The sequence below is a fragment of the Thermobia domestica genome, chromosome 1 (assembly GCF_964235325.1).
Source record: "Thermobia domestica chromosome 1, izTheDome1.hap1.1, whole genome shotgun sequence".
NCBI classification, from domain to species: Eukaryota; Metazoa; Arthropoda; class Insecta; order Zygentoma; family Lepismatidae; genus Thermobia; species Thermobia domestica.
This window is the reverse complement of record NC_137454.1, coordinates 75,267,779-75,292,223: the sequence shown is the minus strand read 5'-3', so window position 1 is coordinate 75,292,223 and position 24,445 is coordinate 75,267,779. Positions and strand designations below refer to the sequence as shown.

Here is a 24,445-nt window from a genome sequence, read left to right as displayed (position 1 = left end):
CATGTACATAAAATTCACTGCTTTCTACATGATGATGGTGAATCCAGATTTACGATCTGTATATTTCCTACCACTATTCCAGTAGCTGTGCCGTTTGTGGTATAATTATTATATCCTGTATAAGCGTCACCAAGATTTAGCTATTCTAAGTCAATTTCCTGTAATAGCGCGACATCTATGTGCGAGTGAATTAGAAAATCACGTAACGAAAATTCTTTCGTAGATGACTGCAGGTTGTTAATATTGATGGTAGCTATTTTAATAGACATGATAATGATGAAAAAAAATTGTAGAAAAATGTAAATCGGTTTGTAAGTACACCATATTTTACACAGGCTAGTGGAGTCGATAAGAATCGATATGTTGAATGGGAATATTCTATAAACTTCACTATTGCTGGAAATGGAAATGTCATAGAACGTTCAGTGTTGTCAAGAAATTGACAAACGAGGAACAGACACGAGGGGAAAATTGTATACAAATAACATAAGGTAATAGTACTTACTTATTATCGGAGGAACATGTGGAAACGCTATGTTCAGACGGCTGATCGGTTCTCTGAGAAAGGGTTTTACTCAGTTCTTGTAGTATAGTGCCTTTCCGTTTAGTACAGTCGGGTGAACTGGGTGCACTTCTTACAGGTTCTCGTGGAGAAGATGATCCTGCACTTGATCATCTGCTGGAAGACTGAGAGTGGGGGAAGACAGAGATGGAACACTGAGATTTCCTATAGTTGGTTTAATTGGAGTTACACCTTCGTCGGTAATCACAGTGCTGAATCATCTTCTGATCAAGAGGGGAAAGAAGGAACCATATTAGAAGGAGTGCCAATTGAGGAGGGAGTTGAACGTTGAGATTGCATCATTGCTTCCGGGAGATCAGCTGGTCTTTCGCTTAGAGATTGACGGTCATCAGCTTCAGTATCACATGAAAAGGTTTTGTCACGAGCAGCAGACCATTGAGACCTGAGAGGTGGAAATTCACTGGGATTGTTGATATCAGATGACACAGGCGTTACGGTATTATTCACACTAATTTTTGAAACACCATTTTCTGACGCTGAAACATTTGAAGACACTGCATGTAAACTTGCTTCACTTCCTCGGGGCAGAATATTTGAGGCAAGGTTGGAAAATTTCGGAACAAAATCCGGCTTGGATGTCAAATGAGAGGGCTTTGGAACAGATGCTCGTCCATCATAACTCGAGGGACCAGAAACAGTCAGTGGTGGAGGACTGAGTGGACAAGCCGAGTGTAGATGTTGGAGAGAATTGCATCGCAAGCATGTCTTTTGTTGACCGGGATAGGTAACACAATATGGACTGCTCTGAATACTTATGAACGAAGGGATGGCATGTTTCAGTTTCATTTTGATCAACTTAGTACCAGTTCGAATAGAGTAGATATGTTCAGCTGAATAAAGTTCGTCCTATATACTATATATCTTATCATATTTCTCAAAGACATCCCTGACATCATTATGTGCCAATTCCAAGGGAGTAACATGTAGTTTCACTGTGAGAATGCTAACATTTGCTCAAGTCACTTTTATATCATATGAACTTTCTGAATCGCGAAACTTTACAACATTTGCAACACGAAGAATTTTCTCACATAACTCTAAAGAAAACAGTTTGACAAAAATACTCTTACGAGACATATCCATTTCGATGCTCAACACCTGATCCACAGTAAAGGAGAAGGTGTTGTGCAACCACTCATGAATTACAAGAGACGAAAGTCGCTCAGACACAGGGCCGAAATCAAACTTTAAAGTATTTACTCGTTTACGAGTTGACATCTTCAAATGGAGCACTGTATTCAACTAGAACAAAACATAAACTTTTTAAAAAGAAAAAAAAACAGCACTATATGGAACAAAGCGAAAACAAACACTCACACGTATAAAGTGAAGTATTTAACGGCCAAGACTAAGGCCCGTTACACAGTCAAGCGGAGCTCCGCGCTCCGCGTCCCGTCTTCCACCCTCCGCACTACGCGTGTGTGCTTACACAGTCATCCGTAGCTACGCGCTACGCGTCACGTGATTATATACAGGATTCTTCTCAGTCAGTGTTGCGAGTCAACATAAAAAGTTCGAAACGACAATAGTGGCATCTTAATATTTCTGTAAGAAGAGAAAGCGAAGAGCACAGAAAAATAAATGTCTCAAGATTCATCCCTTAGTTTCTCAAAGAAGTTTGAAGGGAGCTTTACATCTGTGTATATAGATTTGCGAGAAGACGAGAAGTACTTCAATAATTTCCGTACGTCAATTCAGTCGTTCGATGACCTAATTGAAAAAAAAAATCCATCGAAATTATAAAAATGCAATTTAAATAAAATTCATATGCACGCTCTTAAAATACAGCACTTAACAGATACTGTTTTTTAACAAATGAAAATAACCTATGTTTGTACATTTGGTTAGAACTTCACATCCAATCAACTATTTAATAGTAGAGATAAATTATTTGCCTCAATTTATCTTTTTTCATTGTCCATACCTTCATACACAAAAAAAATCTTTTACATATCTCGTTCCATGCCTGTTCACGAATGTCACGCTTTTTGTGTTCCTCACAAGAGGGATTCCATTAACATGGTGTTAATTTAACCTCCGTGGTAATTGAAACTGAATCTGAAATTTGTTGAAAGAAAGTCCAAAAATTACAATAGTCACGTACTGTTAACAGTGGTATATTAGAGGCACCACATGTACAGTTCCAATTAAGCAAAGACATTAATTGAAAGTTCCAATTAAACGAAGACAATATAGCTAAATTAAAAATAACACTAAAAATATGAAAATAGTATTATAGAACAGTATAAAATATTATTTAGCAACTCACTATAAAAAATAAGAAAAGAAATCTGGATCAATTTGCATTTTGCTTGTGCTACCATGCACGTTTCTTTTTAAATTTTAAAGAGAAGTGGCTGCTCCGCGCGCGGAGTTCCGCTTGACTATGTAAGCACCCATTTGCTCAATGGCCCTATCTGCCTCGCGGAGCGCGGAGCGCGGATAGGGCCACGCGGAGGCCTCCGCGTGACTATGTATGCACCCATAAGAATCAATAGAACAATCTTGCCACGCGGGACTCCGCGCGCGGAGCTCCGCGTGACTGTGTAACGGGCCTAAGAGTGAGTCAATCGCAGAGAGCGCGTAGCACACGTCCATACACTCCAGCAACCAAACACATTATGGTAATCGAACCGGGATCCACACACACCAGAGGTGAGCTCTCTACCACTAAGCCACTGCGGTCCCCGTTATTCTTTAGGGTATAATAACTTATGTAAAAGAATGCTTGAAATTCCCATATTCTTAATCTGCACGAAGATAGATTTGATGAATACTATTTTTTCTACTTGGGTTTAGTAATCTTCCAAACTATTCTATGCATAAGTATCGGAAGTCTAATAGAACGGCTATGTCCGTCTGTCTGTTAACAGGTATCACACCAAAAGCAGCAAGAGATATAGAGAAGGGTTTTCTGGAACCGATTTAGCGTCCTAAGAATAGGTTCCATCTCCTCTCTCAATCCTCTATATAAATAGGAGGTGATAGATATGGACCACTTACGTGCCATAAATCATAAACTATATTAGCTAGCGACAAGCGGTTTTAGGGAATTGATTCAACGTCTCTAGAAAATATACCATATCCATTCCTATCTCTCTATTGGAAATCGAAACTGGTAGAAATTTACTACTATTTCCGGTTTCAATATTGATTTTCATAGAACAAAAGCGACACAATATATCGAAAAGCAATTCTCAGTCGTTTTCTTTTTACATATATATTAACTATGTATTTTGCAGTTCGTTATACATCACACCAGGATAACTTCTCTTTGATCTCTATGTAAACGTTTGTCAGTTGATGCGACAAATAAGCTAATTTACTCTATAAAGTTCGAAACTACTTTTATAAGATAAACTTCCCTCAATTGAAAGCAACATAGACATATTTTCTAAACCGTTCATACGTCGTTAGCTCCAATATACCTCTACAGGTAGCTATTCGCGGAAATGTTTACGTAGAATCAATGAAAACTTTAAGATCTATGAAGAGAGAGAAAACAGAGATTGCTCTTTTCTGCTGTCAATCTGCATTCCATCGGTTTCTTTATCTCCGGGGACAACCAAAAGTTCGCGCACGTGACCTAGCAGGGGGCTGAGAATGAAAGAAACCTACCTGGTTAGTCTCCTATCTGCTGTTCTGCGTTGTTGCAAAATGTGGGCCTATATATTAAACGGCTTTTAAATGAAAGAAAATTAATTTTTAATTAAAGCCATCTAATGTTATCCTAGCAAGAAAAAGTAAAAGTGAACATACAATATTGATAATAACAAACATTTGAACGAATTTTGAAATGTACAAAATAAATGGTTTTCGTAATATTTTGGAAAGAAATATGCCATGTTATTATATAGGGAAATCCAAACACATTGCGAGTGTTGGACATAATCTTAATACTTCATATAATTACGTTGGAAATAATTAGGAGTTAATTTGTCGGCTTGACACAACTTTAAAAAATAAGTTCATAATAATAATTAATTATTTTCTAATTTCAAGCGCTTCGTTATTATTTTTTAGCGCTTTCTGCTTTTTATTGGTTTCTTTACGTCGGTTCATATTATTTTAAGAAGTTTTTTATTATCAAAATTTTTAATTCCTTACGGTTAAATATCTAAATTTCTTTCCTTCTAAAATTTTTTGTAGACACATTACGTCAACTCTTCCTTGTAGACACTCGAGCTTATCGAAAGGCATAATAAACTAATGTTTTTGAATCATCGTTACTTATTATATGATTTCATACAATGGAATAATAATTTTATCCTTCGTTCCAGTGACACTGTTGATTTACACGAAACCAAGGAATAATGCGCTTTAAAAGTATCTGTGCTTAACACGCAAATGTTTATACATTAGTCAATCATGAAGCATTCTACTGCATATTTCTCACGAACAAAAACGCAGCAAAAATGATATTTGACACGTTTTCCATTGTTAGGTTATTCTTTATGTATTCCTGATGTCATTCAAATTATCGTGTCATTGAAATATTTTGTATTTAAAAGGCATATTTAACAAGAAGTTGTGCAATTGGTTGGTATCTAGTGAGTACACAAAGTTTGATCGCGAAAAGATTTAACTTCTGGGAGGTGCTTATGCTGCAACTATGGAAGAAGGTATAGAACAGTCAGCATAGTTATTTTTAAATATCGATACGGTTAATTTTCTATAGGATCTTATCTAACATTCTTGCAACGAAATGTCTAGTTTTATATTCCTTTATCATATGTCCTGTAGGATAAAGGAGACGGATGACTCTTGAAATTGAATGAATATGAAATACTTGATGGGATGGGAAGAAACGGGAGAACCTCGAGAAAATCCACAAACACAATGTTATACACCACATATCCACATGATCTAGGATAAAACCAGGTACTCCTCGCATGAGAAGCAAGCACTTTACCACTAAGTCTCCATATCTCCATCTACCATTCTTGTAATGTTATTCTCTTTTTGCGCTGTAGATTCGGAGATCATCAATGTTGCTTCAGGTGGAATAAGCCAATGTTTGACTGTAAATTTTACATTACATGATTCATATTAGAGAAAAATCTTCATATGACAATATTATTCACTAGTGATTCATAGATAGATCTTTAGACGTCGTGTGATTTAATTAAAAACATATCTTGGAAGAATATTGAAATTCCCAAAATTGTAAATTCGAGAATGCCTTTTATTAAGTTAAAAATACAATATACAGCGAAACAGCTAATTCCAGTGCAGGTGGACACAGGTACGACGTTATGCGACTCCTAGCATTATTAGCAGAGAACCTGATAACTACGGCCCTGATAGATAGTCAAGCTAGACGCTCGCTAATGTTATCCCAACATTTTTCTTACTACTTTAAGAGAGAGATTTCATTAACGATATATCATTACAAAATTAATATTACTCGAGCCTATACGTGAATACTCCTAATCTAGGATATAGCTTTTACAAACTCATTTCGAAGAATATTAAACTCTTTACCATCCTTGTGTACTGCATTATCTACTTCAAGGCGAAGAGGTTTATCCCTACTCTCATTTAAGTCCTCAACACATACTTTCCATCTTCCTAAGACTCTCTTTTGTCGCTGACTACCTTCCCATTTTCATTTTCTACTGCCATTGTAATACCGCTTTGTTTCCTACTTGTACATTTCCTCATATTTCACAACTCTTTCTTATTCTTCTAAGGCCTCACATTTTTTGTAAACCTCTTTTTGCTCTGTCTGTTTCTTTTCATAATTCGTTATTTAATTTTCTGTACATCTTTCTACCCTCCTTTGTATCAACCTGTTTACACACCTTTCTTTTATTCTTTCTCTACAACATCTGTTCTGTAACCCGTGATTTCTTAGCTGTTCTGTGTTCGTGGTAATACTTCTTCTGTAGCCTTTCTATGCAAAATTTAATATGCTCTCACTGCCTGTCACTACCTGCATCTATCCTTTCTTTGTTTGCGTATTTCCTTCGATTTTTTAAACTAAAAGTTTTCTTACATGCTCGTTTTGCAACTTTTCAGTATTCAACTTCTTGTTGCTTCTGCCTACATTCTTCAGTTAAACATCCACTTCGGCCACCATAAAGGAATGATCAGAGAAAATGTCGACCTCGGGGAGGATCTTCGCGTTCTTCAAGCTATTTCGATACCTGTACTGAATCATAACATAGTCTATCTGATAGATTCGGCCGTCTATTGAGAATTTTCAGGTATATTGTCTTCTCTTGTGTTGATTGAACCAAATGTTCCCAATTGCTAATGAATTTTGTCTAAAGAAATTGAGCAGTCTCCTCCTCTTTCATTTCTTTCGCCTAAACGATATTTGACTACGAAACTACCTTCCAGACTTTCTCCTACAACTGAATTGATATATTCCATTACAAATACGCATGCACCCCTCTTTTCCCTCTCTACAATTTCTTCTATTTTCTCATGATTTTCCTCTACTTCTCCGATTGTTCTTCTACAAGTTGTCGGCGCGTGCGCCTATATCACCACTAGATCCTTCATTTTTAATTTAAGTCTTAACATCGTAACTCTTATCATAAACAAATTATATTTTCAAATTATTATTATGGTACTGAGGGGTTGAAGACAACGGGAAACCACCACTCTATTTTTCCCTAGTTTGATGACCTAGTTTAGACCTTTCCCTAGTTTAGACCTTTTCCTCTTGCATGTCTTTCGTTCTCTATCTATCTTCTTCACATTGTTACTTTCTCGTCCAATAGTTCTTCTCAAAACATCTCCCTCCGGGAGGTCCGAATGGTGGATATTTTACCTCCGGAGCTATATTTGATTTGCGAAAGATCATTATACATATGTTCTCTTTCTGTTGTCAGCAAACTAGGGAAAAATAGAGTGGTGGTTTCCCGTTGTCTTCAACCCCTCAGTATCATAGCCATTAAAGCACTCTGATAATGCCTGGGACTAATGTCCAAGTTGCCGTACCAATCACTATGATTTCCGCTAACTTGGCTGCTGCCTTCTCCCATAACACTCTTCGTCTGGCTACTCCATTCAGACCAATTCGGTAGGGGTGGCCTACTGGTAGCGCACTACCACTAACGTATCTCTAAATTTCACTGTAGCACGCAATCCTCCTCATCCGACACATAAGTATCTGCGTAAAGATAGTGTTTATCGGAGTGGCAACTTTTAAGGGTAATTGACATCAGTTTCTTCATTATTTGAATAATCTACTGTGCTGTAACCGCCTTTAATTCCAGTTTGTTCTTTTGTTTAAGAGAGGTCTAACTGTTTTTCTAACGTGAGCGTCAATGTTTCCGTTAACATTTTGCAAATTGCTGGAAGTAGATTAATTGGTCTATAATTGAGTGGATCTCTTCATTGAATTCTTTATTGTATAGAAGTATGATCATGGCATTTCTCCGTTTCTAAGGAACTCGATTGATTTGTATGCATTTGATATAAAGCTGCACTAGAATTTTTTTCGCTTCTTCACCAGCTTCCATTACTATATCTAACGTAACCTCATCTTTCCCGACACATTCCGTTTTCATGCTTCTTACAGCGTATACGTCTTCCACTTACAGTATTAGGGATACCTGTGTTTCCTCTTCATCTTCGATTTCTTTCACTTCCGGTTCACCACTTGAATATAACTTGCTACAGGAAAGTTAATCTAATTCAGCATCTCTTCGATATTTTCAGTGCTTGGGGTCCCTGGTTCAATCCCAGCTCGCGCCGTGTGGACTTTGTGGTGGACAAACACCGTGCTCGTGGGTTTTCTCGGGGGTCTCCCGTTTCCTCCCACTTTGTTCATTCCACTATTTCACTCATTTTTCCTTATCACCGTCTCCTTTAGCCTAACCGGCATAACCGTGGGACGTTAAACTTAAAGATTTCATTTCATTTCATACGTTCTTAATCCGACGATGTCCCAGTGGATCTTCTGTGATCCTTCTTCCATCTCCTGGAATATTGATTCTAAAGCGGGAGATCTTTCATTTAATATAGCCATGGAATCCCGAAGAAAATTTTCTAGGGGGCCCGTCTCCCTGGTTGCTATATTGCGTTTGATATTTTTTATTTGTTTAAGAAATTTAATACATTTTCGTGAGCCGCGAGGCCCGGCTTCCTTCAGGCGCCCATGTACGTGGCCATGGTTAATTTTAAATGGCAACCTAGTTCATAACTCTGGGGATTCTTAGCACCCTTTGCCTGCATGTAGCTCTGAACGTTGCCTTGTCCAGATAAAATTTGGCTTCTGGCAAATGAGAGCCTTGGTTTACTGTCTCCTGTCATGATTGGTAAAAGAAGTTGGAGAAAGCCAAGTGCTGGCTAGGTATGTTGGTGATAGCCCTCCTATCATTAATAAAACGTTTAAATTTCACTATGGAAAGGAAGTTTGCAGTCTACACTACTGGGAGATAAGGGTAGGAAATTAGGTGGCTAGCCAGACGGTTCCACACATCTTCGACTCATTCTCAGCGTTCGAATCTCCTTCCGATTAGATGCAAGACACCATTTGCAGAGAATATAGGTTTATAGCCATTATGACTGTGCTTAGCCATATTGTAAAAAGTGGTCATAAGAAATATAGATGCACCAAAAAAATTAATAATAATAAGCGTTCTTCTAAAACTAGGTATCGATTTTTCCTTTAAAATATATCATATATTTATACAATTTTCTGATGCTGATAACTCGTCAATCTGCACTTTAGGGAATTTATATTGCGTATAATTACTTTTCCTTACAGTGGATTGAGCGGTAATGGCGCTAGCGTTAATTATGCGATTTCTATCTCAGCACTTTACTTAAAGATATGGTGCATGTAGAAATAAGTTCCCTAGTTGTTACTTCTTCTTTGTGAATTAGTAGATTTAACTCTATATGTTTTAAATGTGGTCCCCATATTCTTAATCTATATCTTTTCCTATCAACTTTAGTTCATCTCAAAAATATAGAAATATAAATAATGTTGCATCGATTGTTCTTGTTCATTGTAAATTTCACACTACACCTATCACTTAAAGCCAAGGTGACCAGAATTTTCACTTGCGAAAACGTGACGCATACGAATCGGCTAGGAGGGGGGGGGATATCTGACTTCCAGATTGCATTTTGGGACTCAGCAGTGTTCTCAATTTACAAAATACACAAGTAAGAGTGATAACACACCGTTTCTAACTTTACGTGTACCACACAACAAATAATGGTTCCCGATTGGAAGTTCTACCCAACAATTCTTTTAACTAGTTGAACACTCAGAATTCCCACTCAATTCCCACATGAACCACGAACACTCAATTCCCATTTGAAAATTCAGATGTTCTAGACACGGCTGAACCTTGACAACGAGTGTTGGTACGGAAGAGAGTAGAATTTCCATTGACGATTTATATTTTGAATAATAATTACGGGACACCTAGGTCATTTTTACTTAAAAACGGGACATTTAGGCGTCCCGTTCGAGAATCAGAAAAAAAACGGAACAACGGTTGGGAAAAAGGGACTGTCCCGGCTAAAACGGGACGTCTGGTCACCTTGCTTAAAGCGTATGTATATATATATATATAAAAAAAAAACATGTGATCACCATAGTAACATATAAGTCACGTCAACATTATTGCGGTCTATTTGCATTTACTTTGAGACTTCATAAGTTCGATATTGAACCCGTTAAATATTTTATATGTATAATTCATTTATCAGTTCATCAAAAGTAAGTTACGAGATGAAATCTATACTATGGAAAATGCTAGAAAAATCTTATTACTGGGTTGACGGTAACTTGGAACTAACCTGAAATTTTCTTCCAGCAACATGACGACTTATCTGTATTGTTGGTTCTTCTTTTGTACTCAACTAACCAAGGAGTAGCTAGTTATTTGTGATTTAGGCAATTAATTTATTATAGAGATTTTATTTTTTCGTGTTTGAAAGTACATATTTCAAGATCCCAGGAGAAGAAATCTTTATGGGTTTCGTATGTTTCTTTAGAATATACCATAACCGTTGAAGTCAAGCAACCAGTGAAATATAATAAGCGAATAACTCAATGATTCTCTACATGTTTGAATAAAATATCCTTATAACAGGTATAAACTAATAAGCGCCATCGATATAATCTTCTCTCCTGTAAAATTTGTTAAGCAAGGTTCGCAGGTCCTCTCTACATTTCTTATTGTTTCATTTTCATGTAATACCAGTGTGTATGGACAGAAGTTCTCCTTCAAGAATTATTCTGATTTGACACGTATGTGAGTCAATCTTATAAAACCAGCATACGAACATCATTTTGAATTTTATTCTCATACAATTATAAGAGAAAAAAATATGTATCAAAGCTAGTGCTTGAACTGTGTGTGCAGCCATTCGTCAATGACTCAGTCAACAAAAGATTCTTAAATGATGAAATATGGGGAAAGTAAAGTAATTCCGGATTCTTGAGAAACAGTAAATTATCTTTGACGTCACAGTATTCCACATTTTTGTATTTTCTAACATGATTTACTACAATTTTCTTCGTGTGAGTAAGCCACTGTAAAATTACGTATTTTTTTCTGTGTCAAGGTTATTTGAAACGTGTGTATGAATTACGTTACAAAGTTAACTTAATAACCCCTGAAATATTCTGCGTGTTATCAAAATGTACTGGTTACGAGTAAATGACATCTTCTATCTTTGGCTCCTTGCTTCAGATAATTGGAAAGACTTTTCAGAATAAATGTTTATTCTTCTTTTGCATTACGTTCTGAGCCCTCTTTCTTCATTCCCGCTCTCACAGTCGTTGTATTATGATTGCCAACTTAATAGCAGTCATGTCTTCCCCGATTTTAATTCTCATCTCCTCAAATTCTTTCCTCTCTCTCCTTTAGTTCTATTATCCTTCTGTATCAGGTGAGACAGAGATTCCTTTACGATTGGTTCGGGTATTCATTCTTTTATTTCTATTCTTTTATATCTTATTTTCTAAAACACAAATTTTATGTGGTTTAACTTGACACTCACGTAACATACAACAGCGAAAATTTACTAATCAGCAATTTGTTTAAAATTATATATTTCTTATGTTTTATTGATATTAAAAGAGTGCGTGAAAAATATATTCTTATTACAAAGCGCATTATTTCTCTATTATTGCTTTACACACAATTAACTATTACAAATGCGTAAGCGAACATATTAGTTTCATCTCTGAACAACACAAATATATTTACATGTGGGCTAACAGCACGTTATAACTTTAGCATGCTAAATAGTAATAACATTTCTTAAATACCAGTTGGCCAGCACAGGCTATAGACAGTCCTATACTAACTTAAAGTGCCTTTGTAGTTGGGAGTGAAATTCTTCGTCCTCTGTTTTAAAATTTCCCAACTTCCCTCCGTGTTCCTGGTTTTCAAATATTCTAACGACCACAGTTTTAGGTTGTGGTCCAACTGTATTCTAGGGAGGGCCAACGGTGTTCTCGGGAGCTCTGGGCTCCTCTAGTTACGCCTATATGTTCTACAATTATTATTTCAAACTGTTTCCTTTGTATGTAGAACACTATCCGTTGTAGTGTCCAAATGTTTGCATTCGTAAATACAATACACATCTGCACAATATTTTAGAAAAGGCGTTTCCACTGGGAAAGTATGGAATTTGTAGCATTTGATTCAGCTAAGAAAGGGGAAACAAGCAAATAACAATATCATTGTGTTGAGGTTTTGCCTCTTGTCTGCAATCTTACTAACTTGTAAGTTTAAAGCACAATGTTTGCTCAGTGGCGTACATAACGATAGTTTCGGTGTTTAAGGTGATCTGGTATCCCTAGCAACCTTGAAAGTTACCCCATCTAAAAAGCATAGGAAAGTTTTTCATTAGTTTCTTCCTTATTATTAAGGTTACAAACGTAAAAATTTGAACAAACCTAGAGGAGATACATATCTATGCCCTACTTATTTTTGATTTTGAAAAAAAAAAAAAAACACAGTAATCAAGCTTCAGTCTTTGACTTTTAAAATACGGCAACAATGAGCCTGAACTCCCAGCACCGGTATATTTTTTCCTTCCCGCCCGAGTCGAGCGACAAGTTTAGTTCTCTGTCTCGCTCAAGTTGTTCCGATCAGGTGACTCATAAACCGCGGTACAACTAAAACCTTTTTTCATCTCTCTCCCTCTCTCTTTTTTCTTTCTTCGAAATCCTGGAAGAGAAGTTGTCACTCGTCAGTTCACCATTTCCGCAAAATAACGTAGAGATGTTAGTTTGTGATCTTTGGGAAAGATTATAGAAAAAAATATTGTTGGATCAATCTAAGACAAAATTACTCTTTGGAAGCGACGTCCAAATCCTCTCTTCAGCAGTAAATTGAAATACACTTACATGAATAATTTTTGAGGAAAATATGATAAAGTGAAATGGCATGTAGACAAAATTCCTGCACTTTCGTTCTTTGTCGTCTGTCTACATGACCATTTCTACACTATCTATACTATATTACGTCTATCTGTCTACCTATTTAACACCCGTTCAATTTATCCTCTTGTCATTCAACATTCAAACACTGTATAGAAACTCAAGAAATAATCTCGGAAATGTGAAACACAATAATCTTCCTTCCTTCCTCTTCTTTCTTCTCTTTTCTTATATTTCTGAAGCCAAAAGCCGATACGATATCTTTTCCTTGGTTGGCAAGAATATCTTGCTTTCCGTTGTCTTTTTGCGGCACAGATATCTGTATTGCTATGGCTATCCATCGTGCTGTCACTCACAAAGTGATTATCCGTCGACGTTCACATTTCAAGCAACCACGACCCGAGACCCAATACAAAGCGCAGACAGAAAGACGACCGCTAGACGCGGACAGAGAGGTTCACACAGGAGTTAATAGACATTTCAACAAAAGCAGACACCAGCTGGAAATTTCTGAGTGGGAGGTTTACAGCTGCGTTGCCAAGTTTTTAAAATTAAAGACGGAAGCTTGATTACTGTGTTTTTCAAAACCTAAGATAAGTAGGGCATAGATATGTATCTCCTCTGGGTTTGTTCAAATTTTTACGTTTGTAACCTTAATAACAAAGAAGAAACTAATGGAAAACTTTCCTATGCTTTTTAAATGTGCTAACTTCCGAGTTTGCTAGGGGTACCAGATCACCTTGAATCATCCTTTAGGAAGATATTACGGGAAAAATATTTAGCTCATTTCTTATATTGTAAATGCATTTAAAACTTGTGGTCACTTGGGGATCATTTAATCTATAATTGAATTATTTTTTTCTGATGGATTACTTTGACCTGAGATACAGTAGAAACATTTTAGTGGATGAGGCTCAAAAAACCTTGCAAGTTGAAAAATAAGGACCATCCTAAATATAAACTCAAGCTTGTTCTGAAAGAAAATGAAATTTTGTGCTTGAACTCCCCTGACGAAATTCTACATAGGCCACTGAGTGTGCAAAACACAAAGTACAAAATGCAAATTTCGTACTCATTTTTGTCCATTTAAACGAAATAAAGCAGAAAGAAGCAAACAAAAACGTAATTATAATTGTAATTGTCACAATATACGGCATAATAAATGATATTTAGAAATATGAAGAAGGTCACGTGTAGGAATAAAGCACAAAATGTCACGTACAGTGGTAGTTCAAATTTTCAAATTACATGCGTGTCATCTTTGGCATCAGTATAACAATATGTATGAAACTACAAGAGACTTCGTATTCGTTTTCTGAATTGAAGTTTTTTTTCTCTTTTTTCTATTTGTTGCTTTTACATAGGTAACAAAAGCGTGTCACGATTTTATTCTAGAGCCCAGTTGAAGTCATAATAAAACTTTTAACAAGGGTTGTCAAAATTCTGTAGTTATACGAAGCTGTAACTCAACATGAATAACTGCTACTGATGTGTCTAAATATTTAGAACATTTTGTGTTTCTGGTTTTATGATAATCACTAAAACTTAGATTTGAAATAAAGAATACTCAATGACACTAGAACTAAACATATTTTTCAACATTTTATTACAAATATATACATTTAGAACGTAATGATAAGTATCACAAATAACATAACATGATTGAGGTATATGATGATGACAGCAACGATCATATGAAACGATGAGGTATATTATCTCTTTTAATATAGACAACACACTTATTAACATCTACGATAAATGAACTATGTACAACTTATGTGACTTTTTCTTTACAAAACTATTGGTAATATCCCTGCGGACGCTCGTATGAACTTCCATAAGGCGACCCTCTCGAAGGATACCTAGGATTACTATAAGGCGATGCTGCGGCGATAGGAACTTGTACTTCATATGGTGATCGACGTGGTACTGCTGGGAAAATCGGAATTTCGTCTATGTTCTCTTCAGAGTAACTTCTAGGATTTGAAACAGTTGGTCTTCTCTGTGGTGGAATAACTGCAGGATTAGGGTAACCCCTTCTCTCACTTATTGGATTGGGGGGTCTAGAGTAAGAACTTTGATTTGGGGCTACAGGAGAAGGTTGCGCGTATGTAGGTCTTTTAGGCGCTTGATTTTGTCGAACATTTGGCTGAAGGGACGCTCTTGACGCTGGTTGTAACGCAGGGTTTGCTCTATTTGAATTTACGAGTACACCGGCACCATTAACTCGTGCCGAGGGTGGTGCATTTTGTCTGTTAATTACCGGTTGTCTATTTGTGACTGTTGGCGGTGAATTTAGCCTGCTTTGAGGAACTGGAATATTTTCCCGTCTATTGTTAAGAGTTGCAGGAATTGGTCGATTCGGTACATTTCTTTGTGCGTTCCTCGCCGGGTTCAAAGTGCCCGAATTTTCCACTTTTGCTTGAGGAATAGTAGGCACATTTGCAGTTTGAGGAATGTACTGAGCGGGATTTTGACTAGGGATATTTGCAGTGTGTGGAATGTATTGAGCGGGATTTTGACTAGGGATATTTCCAGTTTGAGAGATAAATTTGTTGGGAAATGTTTGAGCAGGGTTTTGATTAGGTATATTTCCATTTGCTGGAATAAATTTATTGGGAAATGCTTGCACGGGATTTTGATTAGCCACATTTCCATTTTGTGGATTGAATTTATTGGGAAGCGTTTGAGCGAGGATTGGATTTTGTACATTTCCATTTGGAGGAACGAATTTATTAGGAAGTGTTTGAACAGGGTTCTGATTGGGTATATTTCCATTTGGAGGAACAAATTTATTGGGGAATGTTCGAGCAGGATTTGGATTAGACACAACCCCACTTGGAGGACGAAATTCACTAGAAAACGGTGGTGGTCGAGAGTTTTGTGGCTTTGAGACAGGTGGTGATGGATTTTGTCGTGCAAGGGCTTCTTGATTTTGTCGTGCAAGGGCTTCTTGATTTTGTCGTGCAAGAGCTACTTGATTCTGTCGTGCAAGGGTTTCTTGATTTTGTCGTGCAAGAGCTTCTTGATTTTGTCGTACAAGGGCTTCTTGATTTTGTCGTGCAAGAGCTTCTTGATTTTGTCGTGCAAGAGCTACTTGATTCTGTCGTGCAAGGGTTTCTTGATTTTGTCGTGCAAGGGCTTCTTGATTTTGTCTATTATTATTATTCATCGCGTATGGATTTGGCTGTCCATACACACTTTTAGGAGCGAATTTCGCGTTAGCAACATTTGGTCCTACGTTCAAGGGTATAGCTGGAGGTCTTTTACCTGTATTAACTGTCGGTGTTTGAAGAACTTGGCTATGTAGATTAGGTGACTGTCTATTGGCCAAAGCACTCGGAGGTTTAAATGGTGTGTTTATATGGTTTCGCAACAAATGTTCCTTCTCAAGAAGGAGATGTTCCAGTTCTTCTTCTTCATCTTGATCATATTCGTCATCATAGAGGTCGTACTCGTCATAAATTTCAGAGCTTTGTTGATGACTCGAGGGGTACTCGCTAGGAATGTAGTAGCCATCTCCAGGTCTTGAAACACCTATTCGAGGATCACCTGGGTAACGAACTTCTTGTGCCAACAGTATCTCTCCCCGCTCTGCGAAACAACGCGAAAGGAGAATGGCCAAGAAGATTACACGAGCCTGTAAAGATAAGAAAACAAAAGGATACTTAATATTCTGAAGTAACACAAAATTGTTTACAGAAACAATAGTAAGAGTATTAAATAACATCGAAATATTAGTAAGAGAAGAAACTAAATAAAAAATAAACAACGATGATGCATCACTACGTCTACAAAATAACCTTTGTATTATTAAGTTCTCATTAAAAAGTAGACTGTGTATCTAAACCAGGACATGATTAAGAAGCAAACATTTAAACTATACAATTCATTATAAACTAATTCAAGATTGTAGCTCATGGGTAGTTCCCACACTATGGAAGTAACAAGCATTCGCTTGCTTTTCAGAGGGTCCTAAGGTATACTTGGTTGGTTAATTGAGGGTTAAATTGCCTTGTCAGCACCGAAGCTATTTCAGACATGAATCTACAGTTCGACGTGGGATCCGAAATGTTCCTAGGGCCGCGGTGGCTCAATGGTAGAGCGTTCACCTCTGGTGCATGGGGTCCTTGGTTCGATCCCAGCTCGCACCAAGTGAGCTTTGTGCGTCGGTTTTCTCGGGGTTCTCCCACTTCCTCCCAGTTTCTTCATTCCATCATTTCATTCATTTCACATCATCTTCTTTAGCCTAGCCGGCATAAACGTGGTACGTTAAACTTAAGGATTTCATTTCATTTCATTTCCGAAATGTTCCTACCAGGAACCAAAGTCAAATCCTTCTCTCTTTAAATGCTAAAATGTCAGCCATTCAACGATCGAGTCGTGGGTTACTACACTCAGGATGTTATTTATCTGGCGTATTTTCTTGGGCATTAGTGTGTGTGTGTGTAACAATAACAACACAACGAAAGTTTGCTTATTATCATACTCTGCTAATATATCTCTTTGAAAAGGTCTACAGCTCTCCAAAGAAATGTACTAGGGAACTACAGCGAACAAAGAAGGTTATTCGTTTTCTTATTGAAGCTTTACTTGTACGCTTATCTATTACAGCATGCTTTTAATGGGTGTAAAAAGAGGACTATTCAAGGGAAGATGAATTTTAATTTTCTACTGCATCCGAGGTTCTGGTGAGGCAAAGTGTCTCCCCTTCAATTTATATCTACTTATCGTTCTCGAAACATTTTTCAGTGATTATCTGTAATACTTTCCTTACTGACAAAATAATATAGGTAAAATTGAGATCGCGTGCACACAACCATACATGTAATATACTGTTCTATCGTACAACTACAGTTGTATTATTCCCTTTTAATTTTCCCCCCAGCAGTTATTGCGTATGCCTTCGATGGACGAAATCCAAGAATCGATTTCTGATGGGAGAACATGAATCATATGACAATGGTTTAGATACCATTTTTAAACTGCATGTCGTTCTTAACACTCTTGCCGCTGACAAAGGCCGTAAACACAAATCAATCAATCCATATTATGCCCTAGGATTTCTTATCTCAATTCTTCCTCAAATTCCTTCCTGAAATTCTTTCTCTGGGACTACAGATGAGTTCTTATTTATTTATTTATACAGTAGGAAGTAGAAAATCCGAACTAATTGGGATCACAGGTAGTTCGGATTTTCGAAAATGACTGAGAAAATGCCATTTAGGCTCAAATATACTGTACAGTATGCTCTTTTATCGATACAGTGGTTATACAGTACATACAGTAATTATAATACCGTACGTAAGGCTACCTACATTTAATGTTTCTGAAGAACCTGCTCGTACACTAAATTACAGTGTTCTTGTAACTCACACTTAAAACTTAACTTGTATAGGCCTAAGGGAAAATAAAAATACAAATATGTATGACAAACAATTTCATATGAATGAGCTTTTGTAAAAAACATTGACTTCACACAAAGAAAATTGAATTAGTGTACTGTCACTAGCTTCTAGAGGCTGCATTCGGATTATCGACGTTCTACTGCACATATTTCTGGACATAATCGGTATCTATGACCTTTAAGCCCGTCACATATGAGAGATGACATCCCTCGGCAACAGTAGCGTACCCAGGAATTTATTTCGGGGGGGAGGCAAACTAAATATGAAGGTATTTTATATTAAAATTCCTAAAATTGCCCCTAAAATTAGGCTAAATTTTAAAAAAGTAGAAATTTCGGGGGGGGTTCCGGACCCCCCCTGCGTACGCCCCTGCTCGGCGAACACATTATCCGGGGAAAGGGAAAGGAAGGAAGCGATCTGGAACCTATATGTTAGGTACCATATCCACATTAGCCTGATGTGAATTAGGCGAACCAGGAAAAACTCACTCAGGATGGCTGGCCTGAAGAAGTCGTAACACCTTTCCGGCCGAGTATTCTCACCGAAAATCGAACCAGGGACTGCTCGCACCAAAAGCCAGAGCGTTAGCGTCTACTCTAAAGATAAGTTCTCCTCGTGATAAAACGGATCTTTAAAACGAGCAATCCTTTTTTTTTTTTCTTTTTACATAAATGGTTTTACTAGTATTTCACAGTAGATTGCGTAGATAGGAGGCAACATATGATAATTTTAATTTTTCTCAACAATTTCCTGTCCTTGGAGTTTCTTGGCTTGCTATGGTCTAACGGTTCTTCTTTTTTCTTAACGTGGTGCATTATATGCGCAGCGACATGAGTAGTTGTAAGAAGCCGACTACAGCAACTGACATTTTCCGTCAAAACAGGAAGCCGTAAAACTGTGTGCTGTTTGGATAAGTGGCAGAATTACTTCAGTCACGCATGCTATAAATGTGTACTGCTTTTGTTTCCTTAACACGAGTAATATCGATATGAGTTCATGGGGAATTTATAATTACAGTACGTACACATTCATACCATGTCAGTTTTTTTTCTTTATTTCCCAAACAACCCCAAGATGTGAATTACGTTCGAATCCTTTGTTCCTGGCTGGGCAAGAAATGAATCACATTTTTATTAGTCTGTTTTTGTATCATGCGTTGTAACCCGAGTTCAAGGTGAAAAACAAAGCGGATTTTTCCTTAGCGCTTCGGAAACTACGTTAACTTCGGAGCCTGGCAATTATTATTATTATTATTATTATTATTATTATTATTATTATTATTATTATTATTATTATTATTATTACGTGTAAGTAGCCTAGTGATAGAGGGCATATTTTTGGTGCAAGTGGTCTATGGTTCTATCCCAGGTAATGGGAGTTTATGGTGGACAACATTTCACCGTGGTGTCAAAGGGTTTTCTCGTGGTTCTGCCGTTTCCTCTTGCATTCTCATTCCACGAATTATCTCAGTATTAAACTTTAATCTCCTTTAGTCTAACGGACATAATCATGAGACCAGGGGACTCCCAAAACTTCCTAACTCAACATACATTTGTATACTTTCTTAATAGAACTATACTTGTTTAACAGGGAAATTATTGATGTAACATGAAAATTTGATTTTACACTTCATCTATACTCTTTCTCTTATAAAAAACAATCTAGTTCTATGAGTTTTTCTCCGAAAATATAAGTAGAAGTATTTTACCATTACTTATCGGGTACAGAATAATACCCTTTCAAATACTACATAGACGTACTGGCAGGGGCGGATCCAGGGGCGGGCGATCGGCGCGATCGCCCCCCCCAGAGGAGAAAACTTTCTTATTTTATATATATATATATATATATATATATATATATATATATATATATATATATATATATATATATATATATATATATATATATATATATAAACATCCCAAAGTTTGGAGCGCTTAAAAGTAGTAGTATGACAACCCACCGCCCCCCCAAGAAGTCGTTCCTGGATCCGCCCCTGCGTACTGGCATGTAATATTGGACCCTTCCCAACAAACAATTCTGGGTACGTGTCAGCATGGGAAGTAAACCCACGGCGTAAACATCGCCAACACTTAGTGGCCCACTTACCGATAAATGTCGACCGTCAATGTAGGGACGTATCGAAGGATTGCCGCTAGTGTGCCACTGGCGGCAGGGTTTCGTCGAGTCGAAGCTGATATCTAGAGTCGGGGTGTTGAAGTTACCACCATGTAGCAGCGAGGACTTCATTTTGGTCAGCGCTACTTCGATTCGTCGCTGAGAATGGCGAAGGTACCAACGCGAAGTATCGCCAGTCATGCGCATGCTGTTATTATATAACACACACACACACACACACACACACACACACATATATATATATATATATATATATATATATATATATATATATATATATATATATATATATATATTCTGACGAATTGCTCCTAAAGTGAGCTCCGGGTGTCAAGAGTAACCACTGCCTCTACATCAAGAAGTGAAAAATCTTTAGCTGAGAGCGTATAATTGTATGAATTTAGATGGCAACTGTCACTGATCATTAGAAAGTCAATATGGGAGAACTATGAAATAAAGTAAATAAACGTGCGTCTTTTTTGTTATAAAATTACATGACAAACGCATTTTATCTGATCCCAAATGTTTATCGTCGAATACACACGTTTAAAGGAGCACTCTGATTGGCCAAATTAAAAAGACCTTCGGTAAGACTTCCGGTTTTCAAGTTTTCTGTGGCGAAGTCGCTAAGACAAGCGCCTAGTAATCAGAAAGTTGGTGGCTCGCGCCCACTCCAGAGTACTTTTATAAAGTGTTTCTTAGAATTATCTTAATGTAAACAAATAACGCTGGCGTTTCGTCGTATCTCTGCTACTGGTGGGCCGCTAGTGCTATAATTTTCAAAACGGACCGTCGCGGGACTGCCAATTTTTGGCGAGATGTCGTTAGCTGCCCATCGGCGGTCCACCGACGCTCACGGCATGGGGAAAGTACAAAATCCTATTTATAAAACAACTTTAGTCTGTGAATAATGCTAATATGAAAATTTCAAAAGATTTAAGTTGATGTGGGAGGTCCGGGTTTGATTTCCAGTAAGAGACAATGTAGTTTGGATTCCATATTAAGCTTTAAGTCTTATATAGTCTCGCTGCTGCAAAGTAAACCTGCCATATTTTCTTCGTGAGAATACGGAACACCTTAGATCCCCCCTCCCGAACTTTCCAACACAATCCAATGTACTGTAGCTCTGATTATGAACAACAGTATAATAGGCTGCGGTCGCTCAGTGATAGAGCGTTCACCTCTGCTGCAAGGGGTTCTTGGTTCGATCCCAGATCGCGACAAGTGAGCTTTGTGGTGGACAAACACCGTGTGCGTGGGTTTTCTCAGGGTTCTCTCGTTTCCTCCCACTTTCTTCGTGCCACCATTTCATTCATTTCTAATCATCATCGTCTCCTTTAGCCTAGCGGCGTAACGGTGAGACGTAAAAATAAAATACTTCATTTTCTTAATAGATGTTTACAATCCAACTGCAAAATAATCACTTTAAAAACTTAAGATGATGCCTTATAAAAATGCTTTACAAGAAAATAATATGCAAATTATTTAAATTAGTAATACAATCTACCTTCAATATTCTTTGCTCGTTTAGCAATCTTTATTTACGTGATTGTATTTGCCAAACTTACGTTTGTTAGTTTAATCTGATGAAAAGCTGATTTTTCTCCTTATGCCGTGTGTAATTGTCAGAGTCGGATTTACGTATTTCTAAGCCCTGCACCAAAGCACAATTCTGTGCCCCCTAGCCTCTCAAAAAAATTATAATTCTTGTTAACTAATGTCTTGCTGCACAAAAAGTCACTCATCTCCCCTGTGCTTGTAGATGTAGAAACACTCAAAGCCATCTTACGTTTGTTTGTTGATTTTGGAGAGTGTCGGAGTTTCCACCAAGAGCAATGGAAAAAGTGGCATTGCAAATTTCGCTCGCTCTCAAGGCGGACATTGTGGTGTGATAACTTGCTCAAAGCTGTTACATGCCACAGCTTATTGTTCATTCACTAATTACAGGGTTCCCAGCTAATGTCAGAATTTTTGATTTTTCACTTTTCGAATAAGCTGATATTGATAGCAGAAATGGGACGGAATTGAAATACAGGACATTTTCCTGTCCCGACTAAATTTATGGGGACGTGGGACACTCGGGCCGAAATTGGGACTGTCCCGTTTCTTACGGGACGTATGGCAGGCTTATGAAAAGTGGCGCTAAACTCAAAATCCATTCATTCATCAAAACTTTTTTTAAGAGTTGCAGGTTGCATTAACATCTAAGCAAAAATATTTAGGTATTATTAATCCTTATTATTAACACAAGATGCCTTGTCCGTCAGTCAGCTAATTGTCTAATAGTTTACAGCTAGGCTAATATAATTGACTCTAGTTGTACTGTCTCCCTCCCTGATGGAAAGAGATGTCGCTGGAGTGCGGGCAATTTGGAGACAAGCCGGTCGGTGGCTCCCGGGGAAGTAGCTATTCGTTTCAATAATGAAATAATTATTTATACATAATAAGATTTGAATACCAAGAAAGATGCCCGCTGTTTCATAAAAACTGGTTAAGTTACAAACACATTTTATTATATACAAAAAGAATAAAGAAACAGAGAAACACTACAACTTTTTTTTCCTTTTACTGTTTTACATGTGCACTACTCGCAACATCTAGTCTAGAACGAAACCGGTCTGCGTACAGGTCCATTTGGTCATATGAAGCGTTGTTGTTTCTATACCAGCCATGATCCATTAAGCCTGCCATACGTTCCGTAAAAAGCGGGACAGTCCCTATTTTGAGTCCGAGTGTCTCGCGTCCCCGTAAATTTAGTCGGGACAGGACAATGTCCCGTATTTTACTTCCGTCCCATTTCTGCTATCAATATCAGCTTATTCGAAAAGTTAAAAATCAAATATTCTGACATTGGCTGGGAATCCTGTAATTAGTGAATGAACAATAAGCTGTAGCATGTAACACTTTCGAGCAAGTTATCACACCTGTCCGATTTAATAGCGAGCGAAATTTCCAATCCTACTTGTTCCATTACACCTGCTTGGACATTCTCCAACCTCAAAAATACAAACAAACGTAAGATGGCTTTGAGTGTTTCTACATCTACAAGCGCAGGGAATATCAGTGACTTTTCTCCAGCAAGACATTAGATAAGTTAACAAGAATTATAAGTAATCTTTTTTTGAGAGGCTAGGGGCACGGAATTGCGCTTTGGTCTAGGGCTTAGAAATATATAAATCTAGTCCTGACAGTTACACATGAAACAAGGAGAAAAATAAACTTTTCATTAGATTAAACTGACAAATGTAATTTTGACAAATACAGCCATATAACTAAATATTGCTAAACGCACGAAGAATATTGAAGGTAGATTGTATCACTGTTTAAATAAAACGAGATAATTTGCATATTGCTTTCCTGTAGAGCATTTTTATAAAACATCATCTTAAGTGTTTAAGGCGATTTTTTTGTAGTTAGATTGTAAACATCTTCAGTCCGTACAATTAATTGCAGGGACCGAAGAGAGAAAAGTAGCTGCAGCTTAGGGAACTTTCGCCTATTATATTGTTGAAAAAAATAAAATGAAATCTTTTAGTTTTACGTCAGACGGTTATGCCGACTAGGCTAGTGATGGTGATGAAATAATGAATGAAATGGTGGAATAAAGAAAGTGGAGGAAACGAGAGAACCCCGAGAAAACCCACGCACACGGTGTTTGTCTACCAGAAAGCTCACTTGGTGCGAGCTGGGATCGAACCAAGATTCATCCAATGCTTCTGAGGTGAACGCTTTACCACTGAGCCACCGCGGCCTATTATACTGTTGTTCATAACCAGAGCTACAGTTCGTTGGATTGTGTTGGAAAGTTTGGGGGGGGGCGGAGATCTAAGGTATGCCGTATTCTGATGAAGAAAATATGGTAGGTTTACGATCCATGTCTCTCAAGGCTCAGTGGTAGAGCGTTCACCTCTGGATCGACGTCAAACCATCCACGACCTTGCT

At 37.5% G+C, this 24,445-nt stretch overlaps 1 protein-coding gene and 1 long non-coding RNA gene across 2 annotated transcripts in view; one reads left to right on the top strand and one right to left on the bottom strand.

The window, feature by feature from the left end:
• Positions 1–24,445, top strand: part of LOC145686313 (uncharacterized) — a 150,921-nt gene that overhangs the window by 105,534 nt on the left and 20,942 nt on the right. The window lies entirely within an intron of this gene.
• LOC145686310 (uncharacterized) overlaps positions 14,543–24,445 on the bottom strand; it is a 29,685-nt gene continuing 19,782 nt past the window's right edge. Inside the window, exon 2 of the mRNA XM_081759465.1 lies at positions 14,543–16,593. Coding sequence (XP_081615591.1) covers positions 14,752–16,593 — 1,842 coding nt within the window. The 3' untranslated portion in view covers positions 14,543–14,751. The remainder of the gene's footprint in view (positions 16,594–24,445) is intronic.